Here is a 13,125-nt window from a genome sequence, read left to right on the forward strand (position 1 = left end):
CAGTGTTCTTTATGAATGGGTGCTGAATTTCATTGAAGGATTTCTCACCATCTATTGAGGCAACTAAGGGGTTTTTGTACTTAATTTTATTTATGTGATAAATTATATTTATTGATTTGTGTATGTTAAGCCATCCTTACACCCCTGGGATAAAACCAACTTGCTCATGATGTGCAGTCTTTTAATATGTTGTTAAATATCATTTGCTAATATTAAGGATTTTTGCATCTAAGTTTATCAGGGATATCGGTCTATAGTTTTCTTTCCTTCATGTGTATTTAACTGGTTTTGGTATGAGTGTGATATTGGCTTCATAGAATGAAGCCTGGAAGTGTTCCATTCCTTTATATTTTATGGAATAATTTGAAAAACATTGGCATTAGTTCTTCTTTAAAGGTCTAATAAAATTCAACTGAAAATCCATCTGGTCCTCAGCTTTTTATTACTGCTTCTGTCTCATTGCTGGTTATTGGTCTGTTTAAGTTTTCTCTGTCCTCTTGATTCAGTTTTGACATGTTGTATGTGTCTAGAAATGTATCAATTTCTTCTAGATTTTCCAATGTATTGAAGTATAAGTTTTCAAAACAGTCCATAATGATCCTCTGGATTTCTGTGATGACTGTGATGATTTCTCCTTTTTCATTTCCAATTTTAATTATCTGGGTCTTCTCTCTTTACTTTGGTTAGTTTGGCTAAGGATTTATCAATCTTATTTATCTTCAAAGAACCAACTCTGATTCATTGATCCTGTGTGTATTTGTGTATGTGTGTATATTCTCAATTTCTTTGATTTCAATTCTGATCTTAATTATTTCCTTCCTTTTACTGGTTTTGCAGTTGGTTTGTTCATGTTTTTTTCAAGGGCCTTGAGGTATGTTATTAAGTTGTTTATTTGGGATCTTTCTAATTTTCTTCTGTAGGCACTCATATCTATAAATCTTCCTCTTAGAACTGCCTTCATAGTGTCTCAGAGGTTTTAGTATGTTGTATCACTATTCTCATTTTATTTTAGAATTAAAAAAAATTCCCCTGATTTCTCTATTACCCATATTCATTCAAAAATGTATCATTCAATCTCCATGTGTTTATATAATTTCTGTTATACAGGGGTTATTTAATGTTGACTTATAATTTGAATGCAAGATTATTTACTGAACCACATCCTCTTCCCTTTTTAGTTTTATTCTGAGATAGGTTCTCGATAAATTGCTGAGACTGGCCTCAAGTTTGCAATCCTCCTGCCTCAGCCTGCCAAGTTGCTGGAATTACAGGCATGCACCACCATATCCAGCTCTATCATTATATCTTGTTTGCTGGATTATTAATTTTAGCATATGAAGTAACATTCTTTGTCTCTTTTTTTAAAGCAAGCTTTTATTGAAACTTAAATTGTGATACAGAAACAGATATCAACTTATTTAAGTCCAACACAAATAAAGAGAGAAATTATGGCACCAAAATTTTCCTTCTTCTATCACACGAGGATAGATTGTATCCAATATACAGTTTTCATTTCTCTAGGCTTTGTTCCATACAAATTTGTGCAAGTTTTCAACATTAGAAGTCTTAAGATTATTAGGGGAAAGGAAAAAAAATTTAATAAATAAAAATAAGACCTCAAGCCAACAAACATTACTAATCTACTGGGATACTGATCCAAAACAAAATCCACGTTGAGTATAGGTCCTCACAACAGAGCAAGTCAAAACATTTGGTGCTGTGCTCATTACAGAATCAGACAGATCAAGCTGATTGAGAGCTTCCTCAATGAAACATTCAGTCAACAGCATACTCGAGATATAAGTCAAACAGTGTTCCAACCATGTGATTTCAAATCAAGTAGATTTTATGTTTAGAAACACCGAAAATGTGTTTCATTTATAATTATGGAATGAATAAAGCATCAATCCAGAAATTATCAAGAAAATATTGTGAGTTCAAGAAATACAAAATGTAGTCATTTTTTCCTGTTCTCTCAGTTGCTTAAATACCACAGTGTTTGCAAATATAGCTAAAAGATCCCAACTCTTGAAAGCCTATACACCGAGTCATTTCCCATTGAATATTTTTAGAATTTTAATTTTTAAAAATCTATCCATATACTCTGCTATATGATAATATCTGAATAATCTGGACAGTTTTCATTCTGGACAGTCATTCATTTGATCTTGTGGATACCATGGTGGAAGGAATATGATGCAGGAACAGATGAACATAAACGTGTGTTACTTTACTTAATTACAGAACTTCTAAGTCTTAATATGGAAAAACACTGATTCTGCTTTGAAGCAAAGTTCACAATACACTATTAAAGGAAATTTCTGGCAATGGCTACTAAAAGTAAAATTTAAGTAGATGATCCAAGATGACAGGACTTAATGAATCCAGGACAACCTATATGCTAAATCTCCCTACTTATCTACTTAGTGATAAAAATCCTTTTATACCACTACTTAGGAAGTTAGTACAGGCATGGTACTCCATTAGAAGCTAATCTCATTTATGAAAGAGCACAGCATAGCATGGGGTATACAGTTCAGTATACCCTAATCTCAATCTATAACTCTCCACGTCCTCCCTGCTAGTCAACATTGGAGACGCTTAAAATTATTTTGTGGGAGACATGTAATTTTGTCACTTACCTTCCAAAAGAGCCCATGCCATTAAAAAGGAGGCCAAATTAATATGCCCTTAAAAGAACATTAAGCCCAGGGACTTTTCCTAATTCTCGAACCTGGGGTATAAGATTAGTATATAAACCCACAGTGTAAGTACATTGCTTCATTTGTGGGGCTGGAGGGGAAGACACCAGGTTGAGGGAAGAAATCAAAGGACTACAAATGCAGAAACAATTATTAAAATAGTAATACACAAAATGAGTAATTAGAATAATTTTCTTAAGGACTTGTGAAAGAAAAATTTAATTGTGGTTGCCAAAAACATCTCTATGAAGTAGAAACTGGTTTCAATAACATTAGTAGACAATATGTTCAAGAAAGTTGAGGTAACTGCATATAAAATTCTGGCAGCAATTTAATAGAACAGTCCCAGATGGTTCAGCTGAGGCCAACACCTAATGAGGACGAAAGCCTTGTCTGTGAGGAATTTTGGACAATACCTGCAGAAATATTATACCATGCATAAGCCAGTCGAAATTGTTTTCACAAGTGTTGTAAAGTTTAATATAGTAAAAGTTTTTTTCTGAATGCACTTCAATTTCACAGCAAGAGTGGCATAGAATAACTAAACACAGAAGACAGCCTCCATGCAAGATATCTAACTCCTTGATATAATAATGCATACACTTCAAAATGATTACACTATCATTAGTCTAGGGCTTTCTGCAACTACAGGTGGTGGTTATGGAAAGCATAGCCCCCAGTACCAACATCTATAAAGTAGCCATCACCTTCTGTGGGGGTTCTCTTTTTGAGTTTTTTTCTTCATTTTCCTTAATCAACTCTGCTGTGCTGCTTCTTGGCAAGATTAGTAAAAACAAAGTTGTAATCATTTAACTAACATAGCACTCTGGCAATCAAGACGAGTTCTAAATGCCACACAGTGCTTTCTTCTGGCGTGAATATGTTTTGTATACAACTGGAAATACGAAAAATTGTGCTCTATAGGTGTAATATGAATTGTAATGCATTTCTTCTGGGGTGAAGAAAGCACTGTGTGACATTCAGAACTCTGACTAACAAACCAGGTCGTCACAAATTTTCCTGGCTTGAAGACTTCCCAAACTTTCCTGATCAGATCATCATAAGAGATCTGACTTAAGTTTGTTTCAAAACTAACATAAGAACATTCTGGTTCTGGAGTGATGTGAATAGTCCAATAAGTTCCATTCTTTTTTATTCCATTCATTGAATACCCACAAGGATTGAACAGTACGGCATCAATGACAAAACCTGGTATCAGGTCACAAATTCCGCTCTCATGAGTGACACCCTTTGCAGTAACACCATCTTTCATGTAGAATTGGTTAGTAACTGCTGGGTCAAGCTCAGTCATCAAAATTTTCAGGGTTTAAATGCCAAATGTTTTCTCTGATATAAGGAGGCTGACTCATAGTGGGGTTGGGAGGGGGAGCATGGGAAGATTAGACAAACTCTAGATAAGGCAAAGGGGAGGGAAAGGAAGGGAATGGAGGAAGGGGGTAAAAAAGATGAAGGAATGAGATGGACATTATTACCCTATGTACATGTATGGAGACACGAATGGTATGAATATATTTTGTATACAACCAGAGATATGAAAAATTGCGCTCTATGTGTGTAATATGAATTGTAATGCATTTTGCTGTCATACATAACAAATTAGAATAAAAATTAAAAAAAAAATTTCCAGGGTTTGATCTGGTTGACTTATTACCCGATTCTCTGGGAAATCCAGAGTATACAAGTACCAACAGTCAGAATTCATATGTCCCGTAAAATACACTGTTCCATTTGGGAAAATTGCATCTATTTCTTCCTGGAAATTCTGGTGTGGGTATCCTTGATGAGACGGCTTCATGAAATTCTTACAAGAATAAAAGAAGCTTTGAATTGAGTCAAACCCACTGTAATCCTTAGTAAGCTTCAACAGGGGAAACAGTGCTTTCAGCAAGAGGGTGGTACCAAATGTCTTCAAAATGAAACGTCTCTTGGAGACAAACACACTACTCTCATAAGCTTCCTTATAATCTAGATTGAGATTCCCCTCTACCTTATAGGTGTGGTATCCATAGACTTTGTGTTAATTCTGGTTTTGCTGCAGGAGAAAATGTCTTGTGAGTGGGATCCAAGGGCCCATGCCTAGCCATTTCTATTTGGGTCCTGGTCATTAGTCTGAGTTTTTGCCTCTTGTTTTCATTGTATTATTATTTTTTTAATATTTATGTTTTTAGTTATAGCTGGACATAATACCTTTATTTTATTTATTTATTTTTATTTGGTGGTGATGATTGAACCCAGGGCCTTGCATGTGCCAGGCATCACTCTACCGCTAAGCCACAACCCCCACCCTATTCAAGTGCAATGAAAGTTTGAGTGTGTCTAACTTTAAAAATAATTATTGTAAGAAAATGATAAAACTGAGAAAAAAGGAAAAAACATGTATAATATATATAATGTATTATATATACAATACATATACATACATACATAGACACACATACACACACACACATACACACACACATACACATATCCATGAACCAATCAGCCCAGCAAGAACACAAAAGCAAAAAGAAAGGAAAAAAGTTAATAAAAAAATGAAAAAAAATTGTCTTGATTGAGGTGTTCAAAACAGTTGTTGAGAATGGATGGTCACTGCCTGTGCCCGACTGTTTTTCTTTCCATTTCTTCTTGAGCTAGGTTCAGAGAGAGAATCAGAGAGAGATATAGCATACACAAAGTCTGGGAGTTGTGAAGCCGTTTCTCTTTTTGAGTTGCTCCCTGAGCTGTCAACTGGAGTAGCGTAAAACTGAAGCTGATTGAAATAGCTCTCAGCTTCCCTTCTCATCAGTGTAAAGTAGGATGGAATGAGAGGTTCTGTTGATTGAAGTTTTGTCCACACAGACCTGGATCAATGCACTCTCCAGATGGGACTGCTGTAGAGTTCTGTAAGGGGAGTTCCACTGGCTAGGGCTTAGGTCTAATCTAGTGTTGGGGCCTTTGTTGGGTGATATCTGCTCTGGGGAGATTAGATCAACACACCCCTATGGCCAGGCAGTTACTGATCACTGCTTGGAGTCTGGATCTTAGAAAGCTCCTCAAAATTCTACTTATGGGTCAGGGGAGACTATCCTTTACACACTGCACCCATGAATATGGTCTTAGTTCCTGAATGTATTCACACTGCCTGTTCGGATTCCCAACCCTCAACTGGTCTTGTGAGCTACCAGACTCAAAGGAAAAGCGAATTTCACTCCTCTTTGTTTTTCCGACTTGAAAACCCCTCCGCTCTCTACCTCCTAGTTGAGAAATACAGAGCACTTTTCAAACACCGGTCTGTTGTGCAGTCTCACAACTAAGTTCAGGCTGCTTTCCTGGTTTACAGGTCCATCTTTCGTGTTTCTCTCAACCCTCCCCTCGGTGGTGAACCAGCGCTGCTGTTGCCACACCTGGCTTGGCTCCAATGTACTCTTTCTTGTTCTTTGTTCAGTGCACCCGAATTTCTGAGTCTCTTAGACACTCTGTCCAATGTTGAATTTTAGTGCATTCCCTCGTTCACCCACCTCAGTACTTCCTCTGCTTGAATCCTGAGCCATGGAGCAACTGGAGATGCAACCTTCCTGTAATTTGCTATCTTGAATCTCTTCCATGAGTGTTTTGTAGACAACAGAACAAAGTTGTATATTTACAACTTGTAGTTAAGGAGTTCATCATGGCCTTTTGTGTTGTAAACAGGGGCTTACTACCTCCTAAACTTATTTGTTTCTTGCCCTCCCCACCCCACACTAGCTGCAACAAACTCCTGTTCCCTTGCTTGGATTTGGTCCCATGTCAGCACAGTGTGACTTCCCCTCCATGGAACTCCCCACTCTCCTCCTATCCCAGTGGTTCTTTGGGAGGAAAGAATGAACACTCTCTCACTCTGGGGACATTTGGAAATGTCTGGAGACATTTTTTTGTTGTCATAACTGAGGAAGTGCCACTCCTAGCATGTCGTGGGTAGAGATCAGGGAGGCTGTTAAGCATCCTACAATACAGAGGATAGTCCCACAATGAAGAATTTTGAAGCTCAGAGATCAACCGTGCCAAGGTTGAGAAACCCCATTTAGTCCCTGCACCCCAGCACCACTTGCCTGCATTCAGAAAACTCTTATTCAGAAGCAGTTCAGTTAGACAGCTTTCTTGGAATTCCTTGTTTTCCTTGTCTCCTCCTTCTGACTAATGATTTCTAATCTGGACTGTGCATCTGTCCATCTCTAGTCACCACAGGTCATTCTCACATGTAGCAAAGATCAGGAAGAATTCCTTTCTCAAGTGTGCATTCCTTGGGGTAGTTAATGAATGAAGCAACTTAAGTATTTTCAAGTTCAGAACACTGTTTTTGCAAATTCTTCCAGATTTTCATTCTTTGCTGAGTGACTATGCTTTAACAAGAATTTTAAAAAATATTTATTTTTTTTAGTTGTAGTTGGATACAATATCTCCATTTTATTTATCTATGTGGTGCTGAGGATCGAACCCAGGGCCCCGCACGTGCTAGGCGAGCGCTCCACCGCTGAGCCACAGTCCCATCCCCTTTAACAAGAATTTTGATATTAAAAAAATATTCAAATCCATCAGAAACAATTCTCTTATATCCTTTATTTTTCACTTGCCTGACCTTTGTTTAGCTGTCACTAATGGATTTAAGAAAAAAGTCTCATAGTGGGCACAATGGTGCATGCCTGTAGTCCCACCTACTTGGGAGGTGGAGGCAAGAGGATTGCAAATTCAAGGCCAGCCTGGACAATTCAGCAAGACCCTGTATTAAAATAAAAAGTAAAAAGAGTCTGGGAAGTAAATAGTGGTAGAATGCTTGCCAAGCATTCACAGGTCCTGGGGTTAATCCCCAGTACCAAATTAAAAATAATAAAAACAAAATCTGACTTTATTTCTTTTTTATAAAAATGGCTTCCTTAAAAATTTCAACAATGTGGAATGGTACAAAGACAAAATTAAAACCATCAGAACATTGAATATGCAAATAAATGGTTAGGTTACATATTGTTGAATATCCTTTCAGACATGTCATAGTCCATAAAATGTGTATATGTTTGTGTGTATGACATCTTACAAAAACAGGGCCATAAATATACTGGTCTATATTTTACTTTTTTTTTTTTTTGGTAACAATACTATGTCCTTGGTATATTTCCTGGCCAATACATATAGATCTACATCATAATTTTAATAAATTTCTAGTATTACCCTTTGTAGCTCTTTAATGATTAACATAATCAGCTCCCACTGATGGACATTTAAGTGGTTTCTAATTATTCACTATCATAAACAGTGCTGATATGAACAACCTTGTGAAACAGCATGACCTGAAGGCAAGGTTGATATGGTATAACTCTCAGCTCTGCTGTGTAAATTTAGATGAGTTACTAAATTTGTCCCTCAGTTTTCCCATTAATAAAATAAAATATTATGATACCTAATATTTGATAGAACTGTGAGGATTAGGTGAGTTAATATATGTAATAGTACCTATTACATATATTAGTACATAACATCTCATAAAAGTTGTGTACTATTCTAATATCTTTTCATTTGTCAGATATGTGGTTTGCAAATATTTTTTTCCTTGTCTATAACTTTTCATCTTCTTAACAGGGCCTTTTGCACATAAAGTTATTGAGATCCAGTTTCCTCTAGGCCTAGGTGCTAAAGATTTTCTCTGATATTTCTAAAAGATTTATAGTTTTACATTTAAGTCCATGATCCATTTTGTGTTAAGATGTGTAAAGATAGTACACTCATATTCATAGCAGCGTTTTTCACAATAGCTAAACCATAGAGGCAACCTGAGCGTCCATTAACAGATAATGGATGAAGGGATAAACAAAATGTGGTATAAACATACAGTGAGATATTATTTAGCCTTAACAAAGGAAAGGAAATTGATGCCTACTACAATGCAAACGATGAAGACATTCAGCTAGATCAAATAAATCAGGCACAGAAGAGCACCTGCCGCATGACTCCATTCATATGAGGTACTTAGAATAATCAGTTTCATAGAAACAGAAAGTAGAATGGCTATTGTCAGGGGTTCATGGGAGAGAGGAATGCGGAGTTAGTGATAGGAACTGTGTTAAAACTTTGTACCATTTGGGGGAGTTAGCATCTTTATCATGCTGAGTCTTCCAATCCGTAGAAGGAGTCTGTACTTATTTGTCTTCTTTGGTTTCTTTCATTAGTACTTTGTAATTTTCAGCATAAAGATCTGTGTATGTTTTAAATTTCATATCATATTCTTTGTAGCAACTTGAAATGGAGGGTTTTTTTTTAACCTTTATTTATTTATTTTTAGGTGGTGCTGAAGATAGAACCCAGTGCCTCACACATGCTAGGCAAGCGCTCTACCACTCTGCCACAACCACAGTCCTAAATGGAGGTATTTCAAAAATAGATTCTGCAAACTGCTTTCTACTCCCCTATAAAGCTGTTCTCGGTTAAGGCTTCACCAATATTGAGAATTATTCATATTCTTTATCAACGTACAGGCAAAGAATAATAGTTTCTTCTTTGATATCCCAGCAAAGTTGAACATCTTTTCATTTGTGTTTTGGCCATTTGTTTATTTACATCGATAAATTGCCTAATTTCCATTGAGATGTTGCTTTTGGTTAATTTATGAGTTCTTTGTATTTAGAGGCATTGATCCATTGTCTGTCTTGTATTGCAAATAATTTTTCCAAATTAAAAAATTCTTATTGGACTAGTATATGTGTGGGTGAAGGTTATCTGGTTATGAGTGTGTACATAAATAAAAATTAAGTCAGCTACACATTTACGGTTTGTACATTTTACTGTTGACAAGTAATACTTCAATAAAAAGAAAGGTAATAAATAAATAAATTCATTGTTTTTTTGTGTGGTAATTCCAACAAAATATAAAAGTTTGTAGTATATTCTACTTGCCAGAGATTTGTTCTATTTATAATACTTACGTTTATCCATTTATAAGACATAGTATTTACTTCGTTCTGTTTTCTAATATAGTTATTTGAGTACATGGCATATTATCTCTATTGGATAATGTGTATTAAAGGCAGGAATTTATTATAGAGTCTCTTTATAACCATTCTGGGAATAAATGAAAGAGAAATAAATAACACACTATTTGGGGGTAATTTCCAGTTATTTCATGTTATGGTTATTGAAGATCTATGTTTCAGACACTGTACTAGGAATTCTATCTATTCTTCACAAGAGCCATACAAGGTGGTCTATTGCTTAGCAGCAAACCATCCCCAAATTTAGTGGCTTAAAACAATGATGCATTCACTATGCTAAAAAATCTGTGTGTGGGCATACTTAGGCAGAGACAACTACTGTTCTCAGCATCCACTGGGTAGTTTGAAGGTTCAGGGTTGGAATAATTTGATGCCACATGCATTTAAATGATGTGGTCAATGCTGGCTGTTGGCTTAAACCTTAGCTGGGCTGTTGATTGGAACACCATATGTGCCTCCTCCAGGTAGTTTGGACTACCTCACAGAAGTGGCTAGGTTCCAAGGCTGAGTGCCCAGGGAGAGAACCAGGAGGAAGCTGTGTTGTCTTGTACGACTTAGCCTCAAAAGTGAACACAATGTCATTCATGCTACATTCTGTTCTTGAAAGCAACCACACCACCCTGCTAAATTTCTAGGGAACGGGAAATGGAGTTTGGGGTATGGCAAGAATACGTGGGATGAGAAATACTGCTCTGTCCATCACTGAGAGTTCCTTTGACCTTGGCAGAAACTCATCATGATTAGTTTACTAAAACTTCTAAGTGGCTTAATGCTCAGAATTCTGACTCCAAAGCCATGAGTATGAACTAGATATTTCTCTGATTTTTAGCGCCATTGACAAATATATCAATTCCTTTTATGTTTTATAAACAAATCCTTATGCATACCATTCATTTTTCATAGGAGGATCATCTATGAAATATTATTTTCCAATTATATTTAGACAATTTTGTGCTGCATAAGGTACTAATTTGTTTTAGAGTATTGTTTAATTCTTGGTTACTTTTTATCCATGGAAAGGGACTAGCATTTTTGAGGAAGCAGTGAAGAGAGAGTAGAGCTAAAAATAAATAAATAAATAAATAAATAAATAAACAAACAAATAAATAAATAAATAAGAGAGCACAGCTTGTGTGGAGAATTGCATGGAGGGCAATGGCTTGAGTAGAAATAGGGGAGAGAAAAGCAGTAAGAGATGAACTTAAAAGTAAGAAGGGCTGTGTCCTAAGCAGGAAAAGGGCTGAGACCCAATGCCTGAGGCAAGGAGGGATCTCTGAAATTTTTTAAATAGGGGATTGATGAAGTACAGATTTAAATTTTAAATGAACACTTCAGCTTCAGTGTTCAAAGCAGGAGATTCAGAGTGATAATTTAGTCACTTCTTGCATAATTTGTAGTTTGCGTAGAATATTGTATGCTCATTCAACCCATAGATACAAGTAATTTTCAATTTAGGAAAGGGTTGTTCCTCCCACACTCCATTGGACTATCTTTGGCCATGCCCCTCTTCCCCCTGTGTTTTATTAACTGTGCATAGGTTTAAGTCTTATTCTGGATTTTTAGGTGATAGTTCAGCACATCTGTTCTAATGAGATGGAATTTCTCTAATCTACTTGAGTATATTAGGATAGGACAGGCCATGAAATAAATAAACCCAGAATTCTTCACAGTTGAACATGGGTAATTTTCCACTTGCAAAATGTCTGATACAGATTGAGAAACTTTTCTCTGTTTTATAAATTATTGGCATTAGAACGCATAGTACGAGAAGTTAAAATTGGAGGATTTCATGAAATGATTTAAAATCAGGCCTGGAGTGGCTTCTATCACTTCTACCCACATCCTGTTGGCTGGAACTCAGTCAGTCACGAGATTCTAATCTAACTTCAGAGGGGGCTGGCAAATGCAGAGGCACACAGGGACATTTGACAAGAACAGTGGTTTCTGACACCACCCTCTGCCCAGATTTTATACTCTCAGTCAACTAAAATTAAGATTCTCAGAATAAGTGGATACAGAATCTTTTTGTTTCCAACTCTGTTTTTTTTTTTTTAAAGAGAGAGTGAGAGAGGAGAGAGAGAGAGAATTTTTAATATTTATTTTTTTAGTTCTCGGCGGACACAACATCTTTGTTGGTATGTGGTGCTGAGGATCGAACCCGGGCCGCACGCATGCCAGGCGAGCGCGCTACCACTTGAGCCACATCCCCAGCCCCCAACTGTGTTTATAGTGTATCATCTCTGAGGACTAAACTCCTCACCAATATTCCCTAGTAGAGCTTGAGTGGATTTGTAGGGTTTGCTTTCCTAGTGCTATGCTGATAGCCTGCTGGAGAAATTCAAACAAAATTCTGTTATCTTGAAAAAATAAAATATAGTGGTGCTTACATGTTTCCCTGGTTGATATAGATTGGGTTGAGAAGAACACATAAAATGCCTTTCTACTTTTTAAACAGATGTCGCTCTTCTTTTAAGATAATGTTTACTATTTTTCTTTTTCCAAGTATAAGACTTTAGGGCCTACATAATTGTTAAACTAAATTAATCGGCTACTAATACGTGTAAATTATTTATCCAATGGGTTAAAACTGTGGAATGTATTGGAAAGTTGAATGTTAATTAAACATCGGCTAGGGTTGGGGTTGTGGCTCAGTGGTAGAGTGCTTGCCTAGCATGCACGAGGCACTGGGTTCGATCCTCAGCACCACATAAAACTAAAAAAATTAAAAAATTTAAACATTGGCTATTGGGAGTTACATTGTAATAAAAATATACTACAAAAAAGGTCAGTTTACTCCCTTTGATACTTCGAGTCACCTCAGAATCTCAAAGTAGTTCAGCATTATTATTATTATTATTATTATTATTTCACATATATTTACAGCATTTAGACTTCACAAATTACTTTCATTTGTTTTATCTAATCTTTATAGTTCCATGCCATGGGAATTATCCTGTTTGTTGGATGAAGAAATGAAGGTGATTTGCCCAGCATTATAAACCTAGTGAGTGGCTGAGCTTGTGCTGCACTGGGCTCTCTCTGTTCTGACGACATTGAAAACCTATTGCCCAGTCCTACAGACATGACTCTTAGCTGAATTGTGCTGACACTTGGATGAACCTTGAATTTGGTCATCAAAATGATAAATCCTCAATTCATTTTTTATTATTACATTCAGAGCCATACAGCCTAGAAATATCTTTAAAAATGACAAGCTGGTATCAATTTCAGTTTATAATTTAGCTTGCATACTAAGGCTGAAATAAAGCAGACGATCAGCACTTAAGACTTGATTCTATATTGTTTAATTTTAACAATTTTTTTTTCAAAGAGAATTATTATTCTTAAAAAAATATTGCCCCTTTTATTGATTAGGTTATTTTTTTTGGATGTTAATTTTTTGA

General features: G+C 36.1%; 1 protein-coding gene across 1 annotated transcript; it reads right to left on the reverse strand.

Annotated features, from left to right (window-relative positions):
* Positions 1-3,507: 3,507 nt before the first annotated feature.
* Positions 3,508-4,518, reverse strand: LOC308655527 (S-adenosylmethionine decarboxylase proenzyme 1-like; the record flags this gene model as incomplete). The annotated part of the gene is made up of 3 exons (XM_081305606.1): positions 3,508-3,597; positions 3,649-4,005; positions 4,312-4,518. The coding sequence occupies 3 exons, from the start codon at positions 4,516-4,518 to the stop codon at positions 3,508-3,510; spliced, it is 654 nt and encodes a 217-aa protein (XP_081161732.1).
* Between the last annotated feature and the right edge of the window lie 8,607 nt (positions 4,519-13,125).

This window comes from Spermophilus citellus (assembly GCF_964194105.1).
Source record: "Spermophilus citellus genome assembly, chromosome: 9".
NCBI lineage: Eukaryota > Metazoa > Chordata > Mammalia > Rodentia > Sciuridae > Spermophilus > Spermophilus citellus.